Here is a 27,568-nt window from a genome sequence, read left to right on the forward strand (position 1 = left end):
TGACCATTTACATCAGTGAAACCCTGGTGTAAATCCCCACGCCTAAATTTGATGCAGATCCCCTTTATTCTATGACAATGTGCGTATATTAAAGGAATACCCCCCCCCCCAATCCGTCCATCACCCTCCCATGGCCGTGCCCCCTTTTTGGACCCGTGCCTAAATTTAAGCGCATGTGTGTGCAATTTTTAGCGACTTTTATAGAATTCAGCGGCAAGTGGAGGTACATTCCACCAAGAGCAAACTACTTTGCGCAAACTATCTAAAATATGACCATTAACATGAATGGAAAACATTACAGACTATTGAAATTCTTGAACCAACATTATAGAATAAAAACTAGCCAATGGCCCTATCAGATAGCCACCCACATGATTAACTATAATAGAGATAATCTAATAAATATTAGAAATCAGTTCTTTAGTGAAATATTATTGACGCATAAGCTTTTAACATATAGATGGCTGAATCTGCCTTTCCTCAAATCATTTCTTTGTTCTTTCACAAACTGTTTGAAAACAGCATATTATTTTTTTATGTATTTAAAATAGAGTTAAAAGGATAGTATATTCATCTCATTAACCATTAGAGAGTTATTTTGTCACAATCCTTTTGGTTTGATTCAATATTCAAAGGCACTGGATTTTAGTAAACGTCTGTAGTATCAAACTAAGAGGCAGTTGTATTGATGCAAGTTGATATAATTTTAGAATTTTGTTTTGAATGTGTATAAAATTACCTTCTTAATCATAATTATTATTAAATGTCACAATAAAAAGGCTTGTCATTTTAGAAGAAAACCATTTTTCAGTATGTCTTCATGCTCAAGGACAAAGTGTGCAGTTCCAGTATAGTAGGCATGTCCTGAAACCTCTACAACAACAGCTTTGAAATCACCACATTTAGTTTCCTGAAAAAGGGAAAAATATGTTAAGATATCTTTTTCTAGATGTAACTTATGAAGTGCTTTGAAGTCAATAAAATTTCTAAATAGCATACAGATAAGACTATAATCTAAGTAGTATAATTGCAAGCAAATCTACTTTGTGGAGATGTATCTTGTTATTGATGAGATTCCTGTTTCCTATCCCAGCAGTCATTGCTATGTTGATTATTGCAGGAAGATTTTTTTTTTAACTATATCTTTATTGATTTTTTATTTACGCAACAAGTTTATAAACTGTGTTATATCCAGTACAGAGATATCTTACTGATGTATACTAAGAAACACTTTTGGGCACATTTTCGAAAGAGAAGGACACCCATCTTTTGACATAAATCGGAAGATGGACATCCTTCTCACAGGGTCACCCAAATCGGCATAATCGAAAGTCGATTTTGGACGTCCCCAATTGCTTTCCGTCGCAGGGACGGCCAAAGTTCAAGGGGGCATATCGGAGGCGTAGCGAAGGCGGGACATGGGCGTGCCTAACACTAGGACGTCCTCGACCCATAATCAAAAGAAACAAGGACGTCCCTGAAGAACACTTGGACGACTTTACCTGGTCGTGTTTTTCTTACGACCAAGGCACAAAAAGGTGCCCGAAATGACCAGATGACCTCCTCTTACTCCCCCAGTGGTCAGTAACCCCCTCCCACCCTCAAAAAATATCTTTCAAAATATCGATTGCCAGCCTCAGATGTCATACTCAGCTCCATCACAGCAGTATGCAGGTCCATGGAGCAGTTTTAGTGGGTGCAGTGCACTTCAGGCAGGCGGACCCAGCCCCCCCACCCTGTTACATTTGTGGAGGAAACAAGTGAGCCCTCCAAAACCCACCACAAACCCACTGTACCCACATCTAGGTGCCCCCCTTCACCCATAAGGGCTATGGTAATGGTGTACAGTTGTGGGTAGTGGGTTTTGGGGGGCTCAGCACACAGGGTAAGGGAGCTATGTACCTGGGAGCAATTTATGAAGTCCACTGCAGTGCCCCCTAGGGTGCCCGGTTGGTGTCCTGGCATGTCAGGGGGACCAGTGCACTAGAAATGCTGGCTCCTCCCACGACCAAAGGGCTTGCATTTGGTCATTTCTGAGATGGATGTCCTTGGTTTCCATTATCGCCGAAAATCAGAAACAACCAAGTCTAAGGACAACCAAACTTCAGGATTTGGGCGTCCCTGACCGTATAATCGAAACGAAATATGGACGTTCATCTTGTTTCGAAAATACGGGTTTTCCTGCTCCTGGATGGGGATGTTTTGCGAGGACATCCTCATCAAAACTTGGACGTCCCTTTTGATTATGCCCCTCCACACCTTTCCAAACCCAAGTTAAGGCAAGTTATAAACGCAGGTACACAGTTCAGAAGTAGCTGCAAAAGAGGTTATATTCTAAGGCCCTGATGTACTAACCCACAAAAATATTTGATCATTTATATTACAGTATATCAGGCTTGAAGCCTGCTAACACCTCAACAGTTCTAAGTGGATGCCAATCAAAGAAGCCAGAATACACTTCTGGGATGCTATAACAAAACCAATTTTAAACACAAACTTTTCTGAAAAGATATGTTTTTAAACACATCCTAAATGATAGGACAATGACATACTCCCTGAACTGCTAATAGCCTATCAAAAAGACCTAGCCTTTTTCTTCCTTTAACATATGGAAGTATAAAACATGTTGTGGAGATGAGAGGAAAAACCTCATACTACTTGACCGGAAAAAAAAAACGTTTCAAGCCTGCAGTGAAAAAGTAATCATTGGCACAAAAACCTCTCATAAACTTCTCTCATAAACTTCTTCCCTCTATAAGTCAATCAACAACACTTACCCAAAGAGCTACTATCCCAGCATGCTACGGGATAGTAGCTCTTTGGGTCAGATGGTGAGGACCCTTGAAAAAGCTGAAGCAAAATGGGTCCATTGGGACCTCACTGTGCGGAGCACTCAAACGGAGCAGCAGAGCATCGAACAGTTGTTGATAACAGTAGAGGAGAAATCCGATAGTTAACATTATTGATAATAAGTGACTAAGGAATTTGTTCAGATCTTGAGTGGAAACAGAAATTTTGTTTTCTCTGTATATTAAGTTTCAATTTATGTATATTCATCCACCCTTCTAACAGTTTCATGCAGCTTTGAACTTTAACAGTATTTATTTCAGAAATAGACTGAAAAGGAATGAAGACAGAAATATCATCTGCATAAATATAAAGTCTAGTTAATAATAAACTTAAGGATCGTAAAAAGACATTAAACAAAATTGGGGACTGGGGAATCTTGCAGAACCCCGCATGGGTTATGCCAGCTAGATGATAGGTCCAAATGTAGTTTAACTCTATAAGATCTATAACAAAAAAAAAAAAAACATTAAACTACTTCAAGACTTTGCCTGTGATTTCCTATCCTCTAGATTCTGCAGCAAAAATGTGTGGTCCACCAAATCAAAAGCCGATGATAAAATCAAATTGAAGGAGTAAAACACACTTTCCTTCACTTAGCAATGACCTTACATGGTTTAATAGTGATCCCAACACCGTCTCCGTACTAAAGAACGGGCGAAATACAGATTGAGCTGTGGGCAAAATGTCATACATATCTAAATGGTGGGTCAACTGAGATGCAACCAAACCCTTCCTGAGCTTCACAAAAAAGGGGGTAGATGCCACAGGTCTATAATTGGCAACTACCTGTTTAGGTTGCTTTGGATCTTTGGGAATGGGTGTTGTTATCATTTCCACCATACTGTTAGAAAAAACACCTTCAGATAACTGTTGATTAATCCATAAAAGAATATTTAAAAGAAAAACAATGAAGCTACCTTCATTATATTAGGGGGACAGATATCCAATACATAAAAATAAGAAGTATATATTTGAAATAAATTATAGTAAGTATTCAATTAACTATTATCAAATAACTTCTATATTCTATCTACAGGAATTGCATGACTTACAATGGATGGGGTCATGACGTAATTCTTTATGTTCTATATTATTGAAGAACCAATTTCTCAACTTTTGAATATTTTCTTGAAAAAATAAAGCTAACTAATCTACTGTGGGATATTCATTCTTTTCAGGAATTATAAGAAATTCTAATCTAAGTAATGAATTTGCTATGGAAAACAACTGTTTGGTATTATTGGATTTTTTTTTTTAATTAAGTCTGAATAATACAACTTTCTAGTCTGAGTTATTGTTTGTTTAGAGTTGCTGTCCTCCAGTTTTTGTGAGTTGCTGTCCTCCAGTTTTTAATAGCTATTTCTGATTTTTACTTGTTGCATTTATGCTCTAGTCTCCTACATTTTCTTTTTAATATTATTAATTCATGGGAGAACCGTTTATCACTCTTTCTCTGATATTTAGTTTTAGAGCTAAGAAGTGCTATCTTATCTAAGACCTCACAACTGACTTCAGGCCACTCATTTTCCACACTAATTTTCTCTCTCTGATAGTTCTAAAGATATAATATCGCAAAACATGCTGGGTTCAATTCTTCTCCTTGTAGAAAATAAACGTGATTGTACATTATTCATTTTTGTTGAAAATGATGCCAATTCAGTTTAAAAGAGAACCGGTAATGATCAGACCACAAAGACTTTTCCCATAATACATCAGACAAACCAATACTTGGTTGTCATGGAACTATTCTCATTAAAAGTAACCAAATCCAATTGATGGTCCTTGTTATGAGTTAGAAGAGGAGACGGCATTATATAATTTAAAGAAGACAGAAAGGAGCAAAGCTCGTTTCTTCTTGAATCTTCTAAATTATCCATATGTATATTAAGATTAACTAACAACAGGTTATAAGGACTTTCTAAAGAATTCTTTAAAACAAACTCACAAAATTGTGGATAAGCTAAGGACCGTTTCTTAGGACAGTAACATAAAAAGCATGTTAAACTATCTTGAAGCATAGAGTCTTTAAATTGACAGGCAAAGATCTCTTAAGTCTAAAGAAATAAAAGAATAGGTTTAAGCTTGAAAATATCCTTGTAAATAAGAGCAATTTCCCCTCTTTTTCCATTCTCCTTCCCTTTCACCTATCATATCCTTGTCTACCTTCCCTATTCTAGGTGGTGGGAGGCGGGGCTGGTGGTTGGGAGGCGAGGATATTGCTGGGCAGACTTATACGGTCTGCCCTAGAGCCGGTGGTTGGGAGGCAGGGATAGTGCTGGGCAGACTTATATGGTCTGTGCCCTGGAAATGACAGATACAAATCAAGGTAAGGTATACACAAAAAGTAGCACATATGAGTTTATCTTGTTGGGCAGACTGGATGGACCGTGCAGGTCTTTTTCTGCCGTCATCTACTATGTTATTACGTTCTTTTCACATGTCCTTTGTAATGCCTTTCATAATGTAAGTAGTTATGGTCATCACAATTTATAATACTGTTCCTACATTTCCTTGTTTTTACTGTATTCGTTACCATGTAAGCCGCACTGGACCTGCTGTATGTGGGAAAGAGCGGGGGTACAAATGTAATAAATAAATAAAAATTATGGGATAAGGAAATAACCTTATAGCCCAGAGGGCATAGCTCTTTATTATGACGATAATCCTCCAAAAACAACCATGTTTCTGTCAAAAAATAAGACAGCCTGGTTGATGTTCACCTAACCAATCCTTAATCAATATGAGTTTATTTCCTACTGAGCATATATTAATATAATAACAAGAAATAGGAACATATGATGACTCATAGCCCATTGCCTAATCATGAGGCAGTTAGGTCAGGGCGCTGCTGCATTGGTAAAATAGCGCTGGAGTTTTGATGGCATCAGTGAGCAGCTTCTTTGATATCCAAGTTATACTGGGCATTTGAAAGGGTCCTTTAAACAAATGGTAAGCCAAAACATCTGTGCCTATGCAAGGTTAAATATTTTGGAGTAGTCAGTCATTATAAAGAGGTTATATCCAACTTTACATGAACTAGTTTGAGCCTATCTGTTCTAAAAAGATTGTAGCAAATGAACAGTCATTTTAAAATGGTTTAAAATAAAAACACAAAGGAGCAATAGCCTCAGTGCACAAATTAATAAATCCTAGAAAAGGGCACAAGGATCAAATCCAATTTATAGTGAAGGATAAAAGCTGTGCAACACTGAAAAAATGCAAAATGACAGTTCCTCAAGGTGTGGCACAAAAAATGCAAGGCCATTTGCCCCATATCCTCCTACCTTTTCACTCTTAGCATTGCCTCATCTCCACATTTACATATACCCATTTATTAGGTCCTGGATTATTCTGTTTTTTATTTAAATTTAGCTTTCAGCCCAATTCTAAACCCCCTTTTCCATATGCATTTCACCAACCCTTAGACATCAAGGTACACAATATACAGATGAATGTGTTAAACTCAGACACCTAAAACCTCAGGTGTCTATCTTCCATTTCTTTTAGCTTATTGCTGCTCTAGCAGTTAGTGGTTAGACCACAGGGCTTGCCATCAGGCGAGCCTGGTTCAAATCCCACTGCTACTCCTTGTGATCTTGGGTAAGTCACTTAACCCTCTATTGCCTCAAGCACAAAATTAGATTGTGAGTCCTCCAGGGACAGGGAAATATCTATTGTACCTAAATGTAACTCACCTTGAGCTACTACTGAAAAAGGTATGAGCAAAATCTAAATAAAAATAAACAAGAAACGTATTACCTTCACAGCTTTCCCAGTAAATAATGAATCAGTTGTACCACTCTTGAATGTTCTGGTTTGGTTCAGTTGAATCAACCCTTTGTGGTACTGTAGAGCAATGCGACCTGTTACCCCTGACCCAGTAGGGCTTCTATCAACCTACAAAAATAAAACATTGGTCACCTGTTCAGTAATTTAGTAATATATTCCACAGTAACAAAGTTCATGTATATACGTTTGTGCAAATTTATTTATTTATTTGCAATTACCATTCCGGACTACAAATATGCACATGGTTTTGCAATCAAGTGCGTATAAACATGGTGAAAGAATGCATTGTGATCTTGCGTACATATTAGTACATGGTTTTACAATCAATTGCGTACATACATGGTATAGGAATACATTGTGATCTTGTGTAGGTGTCGGCATTATGTAATTGCTCAGGTGAGGACATTAGGGTGAGAGTATTAATGTATGGTGGTGAGGTTAGTCGGCCTTTTCTGGTTGCATAGTAGACGATATTAGATTAGAAGTGGTACTATTTGTTCATTAAGGTCATTGAGTTTGCTCGGTCGCATTGTTGGGTCGGGCCAATCTTAATCTTCATTCTTATTGTTTGGTAATTAGGACGGTTGTTTGTTGTATGCCTTCTTGAATAAGTCAGTTTTTAGTAGTTTTCGAAAGATGGTTATCTCTTGCGTTATCTTATGGTCTTCGGAAGCGCGTTCCATAGCTGCGTGCAAATGTAGAAGAAGCTGGTTGTGTAAGTAGACTTGTATTTTAATCCTTTGCATGTGGGGTAGTGGAGGTTGAGAAACGTGCGTGCTGATCTTTTTGCGTTCCTAGCAGGCAGGTCTATAAGTTCTGTCATATAGGCTGGAGCATCCCCGTGTATAATTTTGTGGACCATGGTACATACTTTGAACGCAATTCATTCTTTTAGAGGGAGCCAGTGTAGTTTTTCTCTTAGGGGTTTGGCGCATTCGTATTTTGATTAGTAAAATGGAATCTCATGTTTCCAAAAGCAGAAGAGCAAAGACTCAGTTTGTATGCTAGATCACCATGCACCTAAGTACAGTAAATGCCATCACAGGAGACTATGCTGGTGAATATTCTCTCTCAATACCTGTGCATCAGCAAACACACAGATGTTGGCAGTTGGCTCTTCACTAAATGCATCATTGCCATCTGTTAATATTGTGCCGTATAGGAAAGCCAGGTCTTCACTATCTGGATGATGAAGTTTGACCTTCAAAAATAAAAATACTGTTATACAAACATAGTGGTATCGAAGTTTTGATTACAAATCACAAGGATGTGTAATAGTACTTGCAAATGTACCCCAATAAAGAAGAGAATCATGCTCCAATAACAGAGCTTTTAATAGCAGCAGCATGTAATGAAACAAAAATGTATTTTCCCTCTAAACAATATTTTTACCTTTTCAGTGAAAAATCATATTTTTTTTGGGGGGGGGGGGGAAGGAGGAGGAGGAGGGGGGAGAGTCTACAAGTCTGTCAAAATTGGCTTCTAATAAGATATAGTGCCACAAACAACAACTTACAAATACCTCTTCCTTTTCTTGTCTATTTCAGCCACTGCAATAACAGCCCTCAGCTTTCACAGGCCAGAAAACGTAGCTCTTATCCAGTATGTGGACTTTGAGAGTTTAGCCACCACATGTTACCTTTGTTCAATCACTAAGACTTCCTCCACCTTGTGGCTGTGAACCCTAATTCATGAGCTCAGTTTTCTGCGGAGGTGAACATGCTAGCGTGCAGTACTTCCACTAAGCCTTCAGATTGGTCCCTTGATAATACTATTATAGTGGGAAGATTGATGCATCAGTTTCATCTTTGTCACCGTAGTTATTTAGATGCTTTTCAACTTGTCTGTCTTCAGTTAACCAAAATGCATTTTGGTTAAGACAAGTTGAAAAGTATGGCAAAGATGAAACTGATGCATCAATCTTCAGGGGCAGGGACCTATATATTACTTCACAACAAATTAAATACAAGTACCAAAATTGTAATTAAAGAATGATTTTGTGCCATAATTATCATTCTGAGAGGTCCTTTTCAAAGTCCAACTTTAGTACTCTGTGCTGTCATATTTTGGGCCCGTGTTTGCTCCTTTGCTTCTGCTGGGAGGTGGAAAGTATTATAGGTAATACTGACAGATCATGTGATAAGCCAACTCTTATTACACTGGTATTTCATATGACCAGCCCTCGCCCTCAAAGGCACAGCAAGCTACTGCAGTGGTCGAAACTTATAGAAAGAAAATCAAGAGTCTGTTGGAAAAGGGGATAAAAGGCATCTTAGGGGTTACTTTTAATTATTCCCACTTGATTTTCTGCTCATAGCTAATTTAAGCCCCAGAACAGATTACAATAAAATCAGCTTAAACAGTAAAGCATCGTAAATACAGTATTATCATCTAAATGCAACATCTAAAATTAGGCTGTTGCCCATTATCTAAATCTGTCCTGGGGGAACCCCAACCAGTCAAGTTTTCAGGATACTCACAATGAATATGCATGAGATAGATCTGCATACCAAGGAGGCAGTGCATGCAAATTGAACTTATGCATATTCATTGCGGATATCCAGACAGGTTTGGGAATCACTGAGGTAATGGATCTTTGTTTCTTTTTCTCATGCTCTGAGCTGCTTACTTCAACCATTAGGCTGTTCCGCAGCTTATGGGTCTTGGTTTCATTCAAAGAAAATGTGTATATGTGTGGGGTGGTGTATTTGCTTTGGATCATCATAGGTAACCCACTCCATAACTGAGGTGTACTACATCAGAAGTCACTTCACAGTACTGCCACTAATCTAATCTGAGGGAATTTAGGTACCATTGGTCTGACCCAGTATGGCTTCTCTTATGTTCCAAAGCTTTTGAAAAGGTATTTAGTTTAGGCTGCATGCCTAAAAAAATACAGATGGACAAGGGTAAAGAGTTTAAATAAACCTGTACAGGCATTACTAAAAAGAAAAGGAATCTGTGGTAGAGAGGTTTAACTGCACGATAAAGTCTAAAATGTGGTGGTACTTCATGACATGAAACATTTTTTGCTATGTAGATGTACTGCAGGCCATGCTACGTAGCTATAATCTGAGTTTTCACAGAACCATACAGGGCAGACCTATCAATGTAACTCCTCTGAATTCTCTGCAGGTCTGGAAAACAATCTATCAAGGAAATGAAAAACTAGAAACGGCTGTGAAACATTTTGCAAAAGGCGACCATGTAAGACTGCTGAAAACAAAAGGCGTTTTTGAAAATGGGTACAGACAGACATGGACCAATGAGATATTTATAATAACAGATATGTTAAACAGGGGGTAGAAGCCTGTTTACAAGATACAGATTACAACCTGGAAGCCATGGAAGGTTCTTTTTACCCCAAAGAACTATTAAAAATCAATCCTGATACTGACAGGGCTATTGTATTGAAAAAGGTTTAGAAGTAAAAGGAAGAGGTAGGAGCAAAAAAAATGTCTGGTGAAATGGAGAGGCTGGCCTAAGAAATTTAACAGTTGGATGCTGGCCAGCGAGGTACAAGGCATCTAAGGCTGCACACGAAAATCAACATGGACAATGAGGGGGTTGTACCTAGCAACGCCTCTGGAAATATTTCCACAAAACACCAGTTCTAATTTTACAGTACGTTTAGCAAGACCTTTGGATCTACAAGGCCCTTGGGAAGTGGGTTTGGTGGAAATACAATACCCATATACATGGGACGTCTTGATTGTGCATGGCTTACCGGATGAAACATCTATAGTACCGAGAGGTTATTATTCAAGCGTGGAAGCTTTAACAAACAGTATGAACGAAGACATTGCTGATTGCTACAATAAGCAACCCTTGTTAATCTCTTATGACCCCATCAGATGTAGAACCATAATGAGAAATATGGGCTCACTGGCACGCATCTGAGCAGATGACGAATTAGCAATCATTTTGGGGTTAGAACTTAATGGCTTTACTAGTAGTCCGTGCTTGCCTGCTGACATCACAGGTGATTTTAACACCTTGTATCTCTATACAGACATCGTGGAGCATGTTAGAAGCGGATCATTTTGTACCACTGCTGCGCTTTGTACCAGTTAAAGGAAAAAGTAACGAGGTCATCATCTTCACATATAATAAACCCCATTATGTCCCTGTGAACAAGAACCACATCGATATTATTTCTTTTTAAATCAAGACGGACCAAAACAGAAATGTCTTATTTCGCTACTGGAAGATGATCCTTAAACTTCACTTGCAGCCCTGGACAATGATCGGAATTTTATCATGGTAGCAATTAAAACTTATGGTGACCCAGCAGCGTACAGACATTATGTCACGGACTCCAGGGCTTTTACGGATCACCCGTTATGTATGGAGCGGGGATCGGCAGTGTATTTTGTAGTCTCTTTAGAAAAGCACTACCGTTGCCAAGAAGGGGCATTGAGATTGTTAAACCAGAAGTGACTTGTCCAGAGTCACAAGAAGCTGCACTGGGAATTGAACCCAGTTCCCCAGGATCAAAGTCCTCTGAACTAATCACTAGGCTACTGTACAGTACAATGTTAAATACTAATAGAATACATTTATATTTGCTTCTCTTTTGTACACCACATTGCTGTGATGAAGCAAAGGGCAGTAAAATTGAAAAAGCACACCCATTTTGATATGGGGGATTTGGAGGTAGCCATGTTGCTTTAATTGGATATTTTAGCACATTTCAGCTGCCTTTCAAGGCATTCACTTTGTATTGTTGCTGCCACTTGTTATGTTGAAATTTATTCATACCTGTTAGTTTTCTTTCCTTGAATCTATGACCAGTCCAGACAAATGTGTTGTATCCAAACTCTTCCATTCACATCACCAGTATAAAGACTGGTGTAATCTGGAAAACATCAGTATTTCTCTACCATTCAGCATATGGTGTAGTGTGGACTGGTTTAGCAGGTATGATTGCTGAGCTTGATACCCTAGGCCACAGTCCAGAGTCTGCAGTCCCTAAGGTTGTCCAGTTGCTCCTGGAATCAGGCCATGATGAAAATGAAAAATATTTTAATGTGTTCACTTTTCTCCTTCCACATAAGCATGAGCAATTTCCCAGGATCACAAATGCACATGCCCTGCACTATTTGCTGAAAGGCAAAGAGCATAATGCAGGTAGCTTAGCTTGGTCATAGACTTGTACACTTGCAGTATGTTTTGAGTGTGTGGTGTAGGAAGGTAAACATACCTGTGCTTTGACTGCTTCAGTGACTGCAGAGGCTGCATCTACAAGATCTCTCATTTTTGAGGAGCTAACATCTAGTCCAAACTTGTTCGCACTCACATATGCATAAAATGCACCACCATATCCAATATCAACTTTTATCTTTCCAAATTCTGGAACATCAACTATAACATCTAAAACAGAAAACACAAATAAATGAAAATCACTTAAGAAAGAGCACTGGCCATTGTTTAAGCCATGTTTTTTTTAAATATTTTTATTTGATTGTTACTATCTTATCAGTTCCACCTACATTTGTATTTTAACATACAATCTCTCATCATACCAATAACAAAATGTAATATAAGCTTGTGTATTTATCACATTACTTTGCCACATACAGATAGCTAATTGTGACTGAAGATTTGTGAGATTTGCAACTGAGTATTAAATCAGAAATTACAACAACCTTTAATTTGGAATGCTATGGGGGACAGAGTCAGCATGGTTTCAGCCAAGGGAAGGTTCAACTCACCAATTTGCTTCATTTCTTTGAAGATGTGGATAAAGGTGAGCTGGTTGATGTAGTGTATCTAGATTTTCAGAAAGCTTTTGACAAAGTTCCTCATATGAGACTCCCGAGAAAATTAGAGCATCATGGGATAGGAGGCAATGTTCTGTTGTGGATTAGGAATTTGTTATTGGACAGAAAGCAGAGGGTAGGGTTAAATGGACATTTCTCTTAATGAATGAGGGTGAATAGTGGAGTGCCGCATGGATCTGTACTAGGACCGGTGCTATTTAACATATTTATAAATGATCTGGAAATCTAAACGAGCAAGGCGATTAAATTTGCAGATGACACAAACTATTCAAAGTTACTAAAACGCATGTGGAATGAAAAAATTGCAGGAAGACCATAAGAAATTGGAAGACTGGGCATCAAAACAGCAGATGAAATTTAATGTGGACAAATGCAAAGTGATGCACACTGGAAAGAATAATCTGAATCAGCTGATACTAGGGTCCACCTTGGGGGTCAGCACCCAAGATGATGATGATCTAGGTATTGTTGTAGACAATATGCTGAAATCTTCTGCCCAGTGTGTGGTGGCGGCCGCCAAAAAAGCAAACAGGATGCTAGGAATTAGGAAAGGGATGGTAAAAAAAAATGACTGAGAATACTAAAATGCCTCTGTATCACTCCATGGTACATCACCTTGAGTATTGTGTTCAGTTCTGGTTGCCGTATTTCAAAAAAGTTATAGTGGAATTAGAAAAGGCTACTTTCCCATCCTGGGGGGTGGGGGGGAAGAGATCCTTTTAAAAAATTTGTTTAAATTTTTATTAAACAAGGGGTGTGGGAAGACCATTCCTACGTCCTCCCTTCCATCTGTAACAAAAGGTTGGTAATTTTTTTCACTCAACATAGAGGCCGACCAAATTTGGTTTTGGTACCAAAACTGACCCCCCCCCCCCCCCCCCCCCCCCCCCCCCACCGAAGGCAGAAGTTTATACAGTAGAAAATAATTTGAAAAATGTATTGCTCTTGTAATTTTTCAGAGCATATAGTCCTCACACTCAGTAACATCAATGTGCTTTTTTAAAATCTGGATTGTGCAGCAGACAGGTACAATGTTTGCAGTATAGATCAGTGTCTGGATGTCTTCATCTTATTTTAGTAAGAATCTACATCATGCTTTTCCTTTAACTAAATACAAAGTGGTAAACATCTTAATGCTACTTTCTCTTGTTACTTGTGCACAGTTTGAGTAAGCATAAAAAGCTGGTAATTTATTTTTTAACACATTCTTACTAAAAGTCCTGTCTCAGAAGATATTTAAGTACATATGAATTGACTTGGGAACCTAAACATGCCAGACTTAAGTTCTTCTTAAAATGTCTCTCCCAGTTGTTAGCCTGTGCTTGCAGTTCCTGGGACTGGAGGGTAATCTGTAGGTTTAGCAGAGATCTACTAATTGCAAGCTCTGAACAATCACCATTGGACCTCATTCGTTCACATTCACACAACCAAATTGCAGATGTCGGTTTTGGTCAAAAACAGTTCTGGCTGCAGTTTCGGTTTCATCTGAAACTGAAACCCCCCCCCCCCTCAAACAGTTTTGGTTGGTCTCTAGTTGGTAATAGGATATGGGGGCTAGACTGATCCTTTGTCTGACCCAGTATGGCCTCTCTTATGTTCTTATGTACCCTCCAATCTGCAGGTGCTGTTGCCAACTTTAGTGATAGGTCTTTATTTTTTTTAGACTTTCAGAACTGCATTGTATACTATCCAAGCTGGTGATTTATTGTTCTTTGTTTTATCAGTTTGCTCAGTTACATCTCCCTGATTCACTGTAAAGTGCCTCTGAGTGAGCCCCAATAACAGCCTATTCAGTAAAAACTAAAGCAAACAATTCATTTTGTTTTCCTGCCATGACCTTGTCCTCTCTAAATGGCTTGCACTTGGACGTTTTTGACTTGGACATCTTTTGTTTCAAAAAACGTCGAAAGTCAAAGATGTCCAAATATAGGGATGTCCAAATTTAAGGACGTCCTTTGACGTTATTTTCGAAACGAAAGATGGACGTTCATCTTTTTTCGAAAATACAGTTTTCCCTGCCCCTGGATTTGGATGTTTTACAAAGACGTCCAACAAGCATAATTGATCACAGAAACTGCATCAGCAGAAATGTCACATCTACACCACTTGTACAGCATTGGAATACTTTGAATCATACCACTGCTGATTTGAAATTTCTGGTCTATAAAGTGATCAAGAATCCATGGAGATATTGATAAACACTTATTACAAGAGGACCAAAGGACCATCTCTTTCATGAAGACTGTGGAAACATTTGGCTTGAACTCAGAGATAGACCTTAGAACCTTTTTGTAATTTGTAAGTATAGGAAGGTGAAGCATTTCTCATGATACAAATATTGTATGTAAAAAGAAACAGTTATGTATTTAGTTTGTTTTTTGGGGGGCCGTTTACTTAGCCACGCTAGAGGCGCGTTAGTGCTTTTGGCGTGCGCTGTGTAGGCGCCCACAATATTCCTATGTAGCTATAGTTCATGTTCCTCTTTCCCACATGTATCACTTTGCATTTGCTCACATTAAATGTTATCTGCCATTTAGATGCCCAGACTCTTGTAATTTTTCACAATCCTCTTGCGATTTAACAACTTTGAATAACTTTGTCGTCAGCAACTTTAATTACCTCACTAGTTAGTCTCATCTCTAGATCATTTATAAATATATTAAAAAGCAGCAGTCCCAGCACAGACCCCTAGGGAACCCCAGTATCTACCCTTCTCCATTGAGAATACGGACCATTTAATCCTACTCACTGTTTTCTATCCTTTAACCAGTTTTTTATTGTTGTTTGCTTAATTATTCAGCCGGTTCTCTGTTTTAACTCATTTACCATTTTTAGTTTTTATTGTTGATTTCCTCCATAAGTCATTGTGTTCCACGATTCACTGAGCTTTCATTTTGATTTAGACTCAGACCCTGATGAATTTACAATTTTACTAGACTTTTACACAGCATTTTGATTGATTTATTTATATATGTTTTCCCTTTGTGACAGATAGAGGAGGAGTGGCCTAGTAGTTAGGGTGGTGGACTTTGGTCCTGGGGAACTGAGTTCAATTCCCACTTCAGGCACAGGCAGCTCCTTGTGACTCTGGGCAAGTCACTTAACCCTCCATTGCCCCATGTAAGCCTCATTGAGCCTGCCGTGAGTGGGAAAGCGCAGGGTACAAATGTAACAAAAAAAAAATCCTTTGGCTGTTTATACAGTGCGTTGCACCAAGTACAATATATCACAATATTTAGAGATTGGTTCTGATTTTCTTTTACACTGTTTTATAATTTTTATTAATTTTCAAAAACTTAAACAGGTTACATCTGTTAAGTAAAACACAGCCATAAGAAACACAGAAAAAATAAAAACTTCTTTCAATACAGGCACAAATTATAAGTATATAAATACAGCTTTCTTACACCCCAAGAATAGAAAAGAACAAAGGGGGGGGGGGCAGGAATTAGTGAAGATCATAAAGCATACATAACAAACACTGATCCACAGTTTAAGAAAATTATGGCGCCGTACTTCTCATCACTTCTCTCTCTCGCTAACATTGTTTCGAGTCGAGAAAAGATTTAAGCTTTTCAGGCATATAGAAAACATATTTTGTCTAGATTTAACCTTATTATTCATTTACAAGGATAAGATAAGAGAAAAGACCCTCCTAACTCTAATGTCATTGACCTCATAGAAAGAAACATTTGTCGCCTTAACTGAGTCTTTGTCACATCAGGATAGAGCCAGATTTTTCCCCCACCAAAATTATAATTAGCAGATTTAAAGTAAAGTCTCATAATTGAGTTCAAATCCTGTTCAAAAACAAAGGAAACAATCATTGTAGCTTGTTCAGTGTCATTGTCAAGTGACTGTTCTAAAATTGCTGTAATATTAGCCAAATCAATGTCCTTATTCGCGTTATCCTTTCTCAGTCTGCTTTTTTAATTTTGTTCGTAATATAGTATATTTTATTTAGGGGTGGTATAGCTTCTTGTGGATACTTTAGATTTTCTTTTAAGAATCTGGTAAATAATTCTAATGGAGCCACCCCCAAAAGTCTAGGAAAATTTAGAAGACGGAGATTTAATCTCCTATTGTAGTTCTCTTTTTGTTCTACTTTTCTTCGAATATCCGTAGTATCCTTCACCACAGTTGCTTTAAACTCACGTGTTTGTTCCACCTCATTTTGTAAATCCATAATCTTTAAGGAAAAGTCTTGTTTAACCGATTCAACTGAATCTTTCAATTCTTGAAATTTTGAGTTCAAAGCCTTTACCTCTCCTGAAGACTGTTGCAAGGTCTTATCCATTTCGACTAATTTCAGCCAGATCTTTTCAAGACTAACCTCCGGTTCTCTTCCCACCGACGCTGGTGCCATTTGGTCTTTGGGCCTCAGCGACGCCTGTATCAAGCCGGGCTCCCCGCTGGGTCCGCCAACAGATGCACTTCCGGAGTCTGTTGGGTTAACCTCTCGGCTCGCTATCGTCGCTGGACATGGAGGGATTGATGAGATTGGCGGGGGGGGGGGGGAAAGAGATGTTTCACCTTCCAGCTGAGGCGCCGCTTCACCGGGACCAACTGCAACAGACTCCACCCCGCTCGCCGTTTGAGAAAGGATGGGAAAGAAGCGCTCCAGACCTGGTCGGGTTGGCGTGGAAGTCACGGTAGGTGGGGGGTACTACTCGTAGTGTTCCATTTCGCTTGGAATGAGGCATTGTTTAATTGAGGAAATCAAACTCCCGAACACGACTTGCTGGAGCTTACAATGCGATCGTTCTCAGCGCCATTTTGACACGCCCCCCCTTACACTGTTTTAATATGTATTCTATTTATATACATTAGGCTCCCATTTAATAGACACCAATATGGATTTTTTTTTATGTGCTTCATGTCCTTTCCTTGTTATTGGATATACCTTTTATGCACAGCAATGTTCACATCCGTTATCTTTTCTTGACTGTATATCTCTATGTTGGCAGTCCAAGTGATTTGTTTTATATAGTTATATTTTAAAAAACATTTTAATATACAGACACAGTTATACTTTTCATGATTTTAAAGACTGTTTTACACCCAGTGTTTGTTCGTGATCCCTAAAGCAGGCAGCAGGAGACATGTTGGGTTTCCATTGTTGGTGCTAAAGGTATTTGATCCAAAACGCTCTGTGTGGAAGACTGAGAATATGGCTGCAGGTTTCTCAGAAGCATCTCATTAGGAGAGCAATGTTGGGGAAAGATTGCTTTCAGAGACAACTTTGGAACTAAGCCAGGGAGAAGAATGGGGTGAAATGAAGCTTGATTTGGAGCTCCTTGTGTATACCTTCTACTAAATGTGACCCTGGAGTGGTCTATAATTTATTTTTACATTTCTAGTGTTTAGATATACAAGCTACTAATTAGCACACGGGTTTTCTCTGCTTACCAGATGTATATAAATAGAAATAAATCAAAACAGAGAAAAAAATAAGATGAAACCTTTTTTATTGGACTATCTTAATACATTTTTCAATTTAGCTTTTGAAGGTTACCCTTCTTCTTCAGATCAAAAATAAGCAAATGTTGACAAATGTCGGTGTATATATATATATATAGAGAGAGAGAGAGAGAGAAATACAAAGCATTTCAATGATAGTCTCTCAGGAAGCGGGTGGGTTAGGCGAGAAACGGAGATGGATGGCTGATAAGAGTGACAAAGCAGTACAATTTTAGTTTATAGTGAGAAAAAAAGCTAGAATCTTTAAGTCCTATGTGGTGGGTGTCAAAATATTTCATCATTTTGACTTCAAAGGTCTTACATTCCTGGATGGTCTTTAAATCATTGATGCAGTGTTCTGGTTTTGTAACGTGCTGTCCCACATAGGTGACATCACAGTTGGCAATGGAATGTTTAATATTATGTCTATGTAAATTGAGTCACGTCTTTAGAATCTGGCTGGTTTCTCCAATATAGCACCCTTCTTCACACCTTGAACGATATATACCACAGTTGAGGATGAGCATGTGAAGAATCCCCTTATACTGAATGTTTTTCCTATGTGAATGACTGTGGGATCCTGCGAGATGTGGTGGCACAGTTTGCAGCTAGGTTTATTGCAGGGACGCGTGCCATTCTCTTCTCTTTGAGCTTGTATTGGGAGTTTGCTTTCACTAATTTCTGTTTCAAATTAGGTGGCTGTCAAAAGGCCAGCACTGGTGGGGCTGGGAATATCTCTTTCAGTAATTCATCCTCCTGGAGTAGTGGCTGTAGATTTTTTTATTTCTTCTCAATGTTTCTAACTCTGGATTGTATGTCACTACAAGGAGGATTCTCTCCTCTTTGTACTGCAATAGGTTTTCTCTAGGTATTTTTATTTTATTGCATTTGTATCCCACATTTCCCCACCTATTCGCAGGCTCAATGTGGCTTATAGTATTGTTAACATAGTTGTTCCAGTATATTAGGTATAGTTAGTATTGTGTAGAGATTAATTAGGGGAAGAAAGAAGAAGGACGGGATTTATAAGGTTATTTATAGAAGGTGGGCTTTCATAACTGAATGGGTTGGTGAAGTGGATTAGTGGGGCTGTAGGTTCTCATTGTAGGCCTTGTTGAAGAAATATGTCTTCAGAGATTTGCGGAAGGTAGTTGTTTCGTCGATTGTTTTCAGGTCTGTGGGTAATGCATTCCATAACTGCGTGCTCATGTAAGAGAAGGTGGTGGCGTGCATCAGCTTGTATTTTAGTCCTTTACAGCTGGGGAAGTGCAGGTTGAGAAATTTATGAGATGATCTTGTGGTGTTTCTGGTAGGTCCACGAGGTTTAGCATGTAGGTTGGGGCGTCTGCGTGAATGATTTTGTGTACAATCGTGCAGATCCTAAATGCAATGTGTTCCTTAAGTGGGAGCCAGTGAAGTTTCTCTCAAGGGTTTCGCGCTTTCATATTTAGTTTTTCCATATATGAATCTGGCGGCTGTATTCTGGGCAGTCTTTGCAGCCAGTGTACAGTGCGTTGCAGTAGTCCAGATGACTTATTACCACTGACTGTACCAAGGTACGGAAGATGTATCTCGGGAAGAAAGGTTTTACTTTTTTGAGTTTCCACATGGAGTAGAACATCTTTTTCGTAGTGTTTTTCATGTGGGCATCAAGATTGAGGTTTCGATCAATGGTGACTCCAAGAATTTTCAAGTTTTGTGAGACAGGAAGAGAACAGTATGGTATGGTTATGGTGGAGAAGTTGTTTGTGTTATATTGTGAGGTAAGTACAAGACATTGTGTATTTTCTGCATTAAGGTTTAGTTGGAATGCATCTGCCCAGGTGTGCATTATTTGGAGGCTTTGGTTGATCTTGTTAGTGATTTCAATTAGATCATGTTTGAACGGGATGTAAATTGTGACGTCATCTGCATATATGTAGGGGTTGAGGTTTTGATTGGCTAGAAGTTTGGCTAAAGGTATCATCATTAGGTTGAATAAAGTTGGTGAGAGGGGGGATCCTTGGGGTACTCCACATTCAGATGTCCATGGGAGTGATCTGTCCGCATTCGTTGTTACTTGGTATGATCTTGTGGTCAGGAATCCTCCTACTCCGAAGTATTCTAGTATATGTAAAAGTATTTCATGATTAACCATGTCAAAGGCGCTGGACATGTCGAATTGTAGGAGGAGTATGTTGTTACCAGTTGCAATTGCTTGTTTAAATGAGTTCATTGAAGACACTAGAACTGTTCGGTGCTTTGATTTGATCGAAATCCTGATTGAGACTCATGCAGGATTGAGTGTTTATTTAGGTATTCAGTATGTTGTTTCGTCGCTATGCCTTCCATGAGTTTGGTTATAAGTGGAATAGATGCTACTGGGCGATAGTTGGTTAGGTCCATTGTGCTTTTCTTAGCATCTTTCGGTAGCGGAGTAAGTAGGATGTTTCCTTTATCCGTGGGAAAGAGTCCATTTTGGAATCTGTAATTTACGTGGTTTGTGAGGTCTGTTTTGAATTGTTTAGGTGTGGATCCTATTAAGACTATTAGGGCAGATGTCTAGTTTGCATTGCAATTTGGCGTATTTTCCGAGCCAATGTGAGATTTCATTTGGTAAAAGCGTGTCAAAGTTGGTCCATGATCAACCTGCTGGGTAGTCCCCGGGTTTTGGGTCTAGACATTCAAGGATATTTGTGTAATCAGTTATGTTGGTAGGTATCGTGAGTCGGAGCTTTATGATTTTCTCCTTGAAGTAATTTGAAAGATTGGTTGCTGATGGGGTATCTGTGTTGTTGGAGGTAACCGTATTACTATTTAGGCGATTGTTTACGAGTGAGAAGAGTTTGTGTGTATCCTTGTAGTTTGGTCCTATTTTGGTTTTGTAATACGTCCTTTTAGTTTGTCTGATAGTGTATTTGCATTTTCTTTGTAGTTGTTTCCAGTCTTTAAGTGTATTTTCGTCTTTTTTCTTGCTCCATGCTCTTTCAGTCTTCTGACCTGTGTTTTTAGTTCTTTCAGTCCTTCGTTAAACCATGGTGTTGAGTTTTTTTATGTGAGGTTCTGGTTTGAAGTGGCGCTATATTGTCTAGTATTGTTCTGCATCTGTTATCCCATTCTTGAAGAAATTGGGGCGAGTCTGTAGGTGTTGTCCATTCTTCGGTGTATACTTGTTGCCAGAATATTAGTGGGTCTATTTTGCCTCTCGTAGTGTATGTCTGTTGTTTTTGTTGTCTTTTTTGTTCTCCAGTGGAGGGAAAGGTTTGCACTGTAGTGATCGGACCATGGCCTGGCTGTCCATTTTGTGTCTATTAGTGTGAGATTTGGTTTTGATGAGAATTTGTGGGTGATGATATCTAGTGTATGTCCTTTGTTATGGGTGGGTTGTATGTTTGGCCATTGGAGCTCCCATAGTTGGAGGAAGTCTTTGCATTCGCGTACATTGTTTGAGTTAGTGTCTTCAAGGTGAAGGTTGCTATCTCCTGCTATGAGAAGGTTCTGGGTGGAAACACAAGTATTCGATATGAAATCCAGAAAATGCGTTTGTGCGTCTTGCCAGTTGCCCGGGGGTCTGTAAAATAAGATTAGGTTTAAGTGATCACGTAAGTTGGAGTGGTTGATCCTAACTGATTTAAAAAGAGCAATATTCTTGGAGATTATTCTGGGGTTGTAGCCTTTTTGTTTGAAGGATTCAGTCAGGATTTTCAGATGTTTATCTCTGTCTCTTGGGTCAAAGTAGATATGATGGTATCATGTGGCTTGGCTGTGTATAATGGATTTTTTTGTATGTAAAGGGTGGAAGCTGGAGTTGTGGAAAAAGCATCTGTCCATAGGTTTCCTTTAAATAAATGTTTGTGGTGAGAAAATTGACTTTTTGATTGTAGGATGGTATTTATTGAAGGAACTGAAAAACTATTTGAGTCTCTTCTCCCTGAGTCCAAATGATGAAAATGTCATCACTATATCGGTGGTATTTTAAGGATTTAGTTTGATATATATTCAAAAATGTGTTTTCCAGTTCTGCCATGAAGAGGTTAGCATATTGGGGTGCCATCCTGGTGCCCATGATTTGCAGATAGATATTGTTAAAAACAGAAATAATTGTTAGAATGAGTTTGATTAATTTTGTAATAGTTTCGGGTGAGAATTGCTGGTCCATTGTGGATATTTTTAGGAATTTATCCATGCAATTATGCCTTATGATTGGGGAATGTTGCTATATAGTAATCCTACATCCATTGTGTTCAGACTCTGTGGTGTCTTGTATGAAGCTGTTTGTCTTGTGCACGAAGGGTTTAAGAATCCCCCCTATAAGTCTAGATATTTCCTCTTTGTGCCAATGAGATAGGATTGGTCTGCCAGGGTTTCCAGGTTTATGGGTTTTAAGTAGCATGTAGAATGTGCCCACAGAAGGATGGTTTAGAATCAGGTTTTGCTTTTTTTTTTTTTAAGACTTGGCTGTACTTGCATTTGAAGTGTTTTGAAAAGAATTTTCAGCTGTTTTTTATAATCCTGTGTTCTTCAGTCAGTTTCCTACAGTATGTATTGTCTGAGAGCCATGTCCTCCTTCAATGTATTTTTGTGTGTCCATAATCACTATAGAGCCTCCTTTGTTAGTAGCTTTAATAATGTTTTGGTTATTTTGTAGAGAAAACCTATTGCAGTACAGAGAAGAAAGTCACAGAGAGAATCCCACTTGCAGCAATATCCAGAGCTAGAAAAAGAGAAGAAATATAAAAGATCTACAGCCACTACTCCAGGATGAATTACTGAAAGAGATATTCCTAGCCCCACCAGTGCTGGCCTTCTGACAGCCACCTAATTTGAAACAGACGTTAGTGAAAAGCAAGCTCCCAATACAAGCTCAAAAAGAAGAGAACAGCACACATCCCTGCAATATACCCAGCTGCAAACTGTGCCAACACATCTCACAGAATCCCCCAGTCATTCACAAGGGAAAAATTCAGCATAAGGGGATCCTTCACAGGTTCATTTGCGGATTAATACCTTTCAAATATTTGAACGTCTTTATCATGTCACCCGTTTCTCCTTTCCTCCAAAGTATACATGTTCAGGTCGGCAAGTATCTCCTCGTACGGTTTGCAACGCAAATCCCATACTATTTTTGTAGCTTTTCTTTGCACCGCTTCCAGTGTAAAAAGACTGGTATGGGATATTCACCTGAGATGGCATGACCAAACTGATAACAGCGCACAATAAACGATTGGACAATCAACGAATAAAATACGAATTAATAAATTATATCAATACTTTAAGCGACTATTAAGACTCAATTTCCTAGAAATGAAGAAAAATTAGCACATCAAGCATACTAAATATAACATACTTTGGCCTGAGTAAATGGCTACTTAATGGTGGCATTGCAAAACAAAAACATATCAGTGTTGTAGAGCACAATTTTCTCTTTCAGATGATACTGTTCACAAGCTGATTCAGGCAGACTCTTTTTTAATAATTGGCTTTGAACTGTGGTACATTTTACCATTTGCGCTGACAGTGCCAACTTTGAAGAGATCCTGCAGGGCGGTTATACATGCTGGTTAGTTGCAAATCTGGCAGTATTTTATCCAGCATAAACAAGCATAATGCTTGTTCAAAATTTCAAGTCCGTATCTTTGTTTGCATGGAAGTTGTTGCGGTCTGAATATTGGTCCAACTATGTTCCGATGAGTCGCGACCAATTTTGATGCACACTTTGAGACAACTTGTTTGACTGGATTTTGCATCCATAATATTAAAATGTATTTCATCGGAATTAGCATCAAAAACTGTACAGGATTTGAATTTTTTAGCCACTCTTGTGTGTTTGGATTTTATTAGACCCCAAAAATGGCATTTTGGTAAATGTTGCGCGCTCATGGACTGACAACCTTTCAGAAAAGGGGGTCTAAATCTGCAACTATTGCAGTAAGAGACCTAAAATTTTGGGAAACTTCGTTTAACACCTGACTCGTGCAACAGATAAAATTTGAACAAAATTGGATGGTGGGAAGGTTTAGATCACTTGGCATGGAATGACCCTATTTCTTTTTTGGTGGCAGGTGAATATTGGATTGCGTTCATTCAGCACCCCTAATCATTTTGAAAAGTTGGCTCCTATGGTGCACACCCAGAATCTGCAGGTAAAGGGTGAGGGTTGAGCACAGACTTGCACGGGAATGGGGTTCACGGGGATGGAAGCAGTTCCTGCGGGGTTCCCATGGAAGTGTATGCTGCACTTGCGCCAGTCTCTCATCTACCGAGTACCAAGTTCTTTGAGTTCTGTCTCCTCTTCCTTGCTTTATCAGCACAGGTGCAGAAAATCTCCATTAAGGTGGTAGAGATACAAATGGTGATGAAATTCAAAAAGGCATGGGATAAACATAGAGGAGGATCTCTAATTAGAAAATGGAAGTTATAAAAAAAACTAAACAAATGGCTGAATATGTGTGGATGTGTGGAGTGACAGATGGCGATTCTGACTGTGATGAACTAGGGCCAATACCGTGAGACCTGTACGGTCTGTGTCTCATATATGGCAATCTGGTTTAAGATGGGCTGGAAAGAGCTTAGACAGCAACTTAGTGGCTGGAACATGAGGACAGTGCTGGACAGACTTTTACGGTCTGTCCAGCAAATGAGAAGATAAATGCAATGGGCTTCAAGGGCAACTCCAGCAGTTGGAACATAAGGATAGTGCCAGGCGGACATCTATGGTCTATGTCCCTGAAATGCCACAGAACGACCATAATCAAGTCCTATATAATAAAACGCACCTCCAACATTCTGAAGCTGACTGCATGGCTGAGGCATTCCTGCTATCTGTATCCTTCTCCTGAATTGACATCACGTACTTCCGGGTTCGTCACAAGCAGAAGTGACCAACCACACGAGGTTTCTCGGCTTCAGAATGTTGTAGGTGCATTCTATTAAATAGTATCAGTGTTGCCAGGTGGGCAGTTTTCCTGCCCAATTGGGCGGTTTTCCGCAACCTGCCACGGGAAATTTTTGCCTGCGGCGGGTTGCGGTTTTTTGGGCTTGTTTTGGGTCTTTCGGCGGTTTTTTGAGTGGTTTTTTCGGGCCACGGGGGCGGGCTAGTGACGTTTTGGGCGGGGTTAGTGACGTTCTGGGTGGGGCCAATGACGGGGGAGGCGGGGCCGATGACAGCGGGGGTGGGGTTGATGACGGCGGGGGTGGGGGTGTCAGGGGCGGGGTTTGACTTTGGGCGGGTTTTGGGCTGGATTTGGGTGGGGAAAAAATTTTCCACCTGGCAACCCTGAATAGTATCGGTAAGTTCCTTGAAGCACAGCCAGAGCTCAGCGTCCTGCACAGTAACGCTCAGAAACCAGAGAGGGGGGGGGGGGGGGGGAAAGGATCTCTGTCACACACACACTCTCTCACTCTCACACACTGTCTCTCACACTGTATCACCTTCACTCTCTATGTGTCACACAGTCACTCACACTCTCTTGGTCTCATACACTCAGTCTCACAGAGAGTCTGTGTCTCACACACACACCTCTCTCTCTCTCGCACACACTGTATCTGTGTGAAACACACTCTCTCACATACACACTTGCACACACTCATTCTCTCACATACACTCTCTCTCTCTCACAGACACACTTGCACCCAGACTCACTCACTCTCTCTCTCTCACACACACACACACACACATTCACTCTCTCAAACATACACACTCCGAGGAAAACCTTGCTAGTGCCCCTTTCATTTGTGCCAGAAATGGGCCTTTTTGACTAGTATATAATATCACAGTTGACTTAATCATGAATTGATAATGATCATGTCTATTGGGCAGACTGGATGGACCGTTCTGGTTTTTATCTGTCGTCATTTACAATGTTACTATTAATCCTCTCTGCTCCCAAGCTGATGTGCAGACCTCAGTTCTGACATAGGCACGAGCATCAGACGTCACCTGATCTACTGGCGTATGCATTTGGCGATCTCTTAGCACACAGTGCCAGTGAATCAGAGAAGTCTTACATGTGCCCACCAGTGTTCCTTCCTTGCCTGCAGTGCTGCGGCTCAAATCCTGAGAGCAGACAGTATTTTATTTTTTTAGTGTACCATTAAATTCTTGCGGGGACGGCCAGGGATGGGTTAAATTCCCCAAGGGTAGGGTTACCATACGTCCGGATTTCCCCGGACATGTCCTCTTTTTGAGGGCATGTCCGGGGCGTCCGGCGGATTTTGCCCCCGCCCACGTTTGTCCGGATTTCTGGACAAACGTGGGCGCGGGTGCGGGCAGGCGCGTGCGTGCGGTGGGCGGGCGATCGGCGCCGTGGGTCTGGTGACCTGGTCTCCCGTCCCCTCCCCTTCCTTACCATGTTCCCTGGTGGTCTAGTGATGTCTTCGGGGCAGGAAAGAGCCCCCTCTTTCCTGCCCGGAGCGCTGCCTCCCCTGTCTATCATCCTTCTCGGTCTGGCTGGGGATTCAAAATGGCCGCCGAGAGTTGAACTCTCGCGAGGCCGCTTCAACTCTCGGTGGCCATTTTGAATCCCCAGCCATACCGAGGAGGATGCAGCAGGCAAGGGCAGGCAGTGCTCCGGGCAGGAAAGAGGGGGCTCTTTCCTGCCCCGAAGAGAAGACGCTACTAGACCACAAGGGCTAGACAGTAAGTGAGGGGGGGGGGGGTATGTGATGGGGGGGAGGGGACTATGTGACGGGGGGGGGGGAATAGGGGCAGAACCCGGACCTGAAGGGGGCGTGGCAGGGGCGGGGCATGAGGCGTGGCGGGGTAGGGGGGCGTGACATGTGTCCTCTTTTTCAGAGGACACAAAATGGTAACCCTACCCAAGGGGACGGGTTGGATTTCTGTCCCCATGCAACTCTCTAGCACAGATGTACCTTGAACATGTTAATGAAACAATCAGTGGCTTCACAGAGAGCCCATAGAATGCATGTTGTGTAAATTCCTTCTTTACAGGGCTCAGGGCAACAACTTTGTTTCCTTAGGTTTACCGAAAAGCTCATTCATGCATATTTTGAGGCTTATTTTTTAGTTTATGTGCTTGGAAAATGAGCACCTTTCTTTAGTATTACTTTGCATGCGCCAGTGTCCTAGTGCTAAAGTGTCCCGTGGGTGTCGAGTACAGGGCAGAGTCCTTTACCTGTAGCGAAAGCGAAGGCGGGCACGCTGTGGAAGCGGGCCCTGCCACTCCGGCCCTCCGCGTACTCCACGAAGGCGGTGACCAGCCCGCACGGGCAGTGCATATTGACGCGGGTCTCGGGGGCCTGAGGCTCTGGCACCAGCCCGTAGTCCACGGCGAAGCGGGCGAGCGCCAGCACGGCGTGGCCGCACATGGTGCTGTAGCCTTCGTTGTGCATGAACAGCGCCCCCAGGTGCGCGTCGCCGTACTCGCTGGGCACCAGCAGCACCCCGTACATGTCTCGGTGCCCGCGCGGCTCAAGCAGCAGCACCCGACGTACCCAGTCCAGCTCCCGTCGCACGAAGCGCCGCTTTTCCAGCAGGGTGCGACCACCCACCTCGGGCAAACCGGCCACCACCACCCGCAGGGGCTCACCGCCCGTATGCATATCCACTACGGACAACACAGGCCCATCGTGCGGGGGAAACGGCCGTCCTGGAATCTCCATTATTACAGTACAAAGCGTTCGGCGGCGGCGGCACTGTCAAGGACGGGTTAATAACGGAACGAGACGGCGAATTGAGCCCAGGTCGC

The 27,568-nt window shown here is 40.7% G+C and overlaps 1 protein-coding gene across 1 annotated transcript; it reads right to left on the reverse strand.

Moving 5' to 3' along the window:
* L3HYPDH (trans-L-3-hydroxyproline dehydratase) lies at positions 1 to 27,567 on the reverse strand. The gene is made up of 5 exons (XM_030213941.1): positions 26,996 to 27,567; positions 11,843 to 12,012; positions 7,718 to 7,840; positions 6,610 to 6,747; positions 1 to 910 (listed from the first exon to the last, which is right to left on the reverse strand). Exons 1-5 carry the CDS (start codon positions 27,480 to 27,482, stop codon positions 785 to 787), a joined length of 1,044 nt encoding a protein of 347 aa, XP_030069801.1. The 5' UTR covers positions 27,483 to 27,567; the 3' UTR covers positions 1 to 784.
* Position 27,568: the final 1 nt, after the last annotated feature.

This window comes from Microcaecilia unicolor, chromosome 9, assembly GCF_901765095.1.
Source record: "Microcaecilia unicolor chromosome 9, aMicUni1.1, whole genome shotgun sequence".
In the NCBI taxonomy this organism is placed as follows: Eukaryota; Metazoa; Chordata; class Amphibia; order Gymnophiona; family Siphonopidae; genus Microcaecilia; species Microcaecilia unicolor.

Coding starts and splice junctions, on each gene's coding strand:
- L3HYPDH (XM_030213941.1), bottom strand. CDS start 27,482: ATGGAGATTCCAGGACGGCCGTTTCCCCCGCACGATGGGCCTGTGTTG. Junction 12,013..26,995: donor CGCCTTCGCTTTCGCTACAG/GTAAAGGACTCT, acceptor TTTCTGTTTTAG/ATGTTATAGTTGATGTTCCA. Junction 6,748..7,717: donor GTGTGTTTGCTGATGCACAG/GTATTGAGAGAG, acceptor TTATTTTTGTAG/GTTGATAGAAGCCCTACTGG.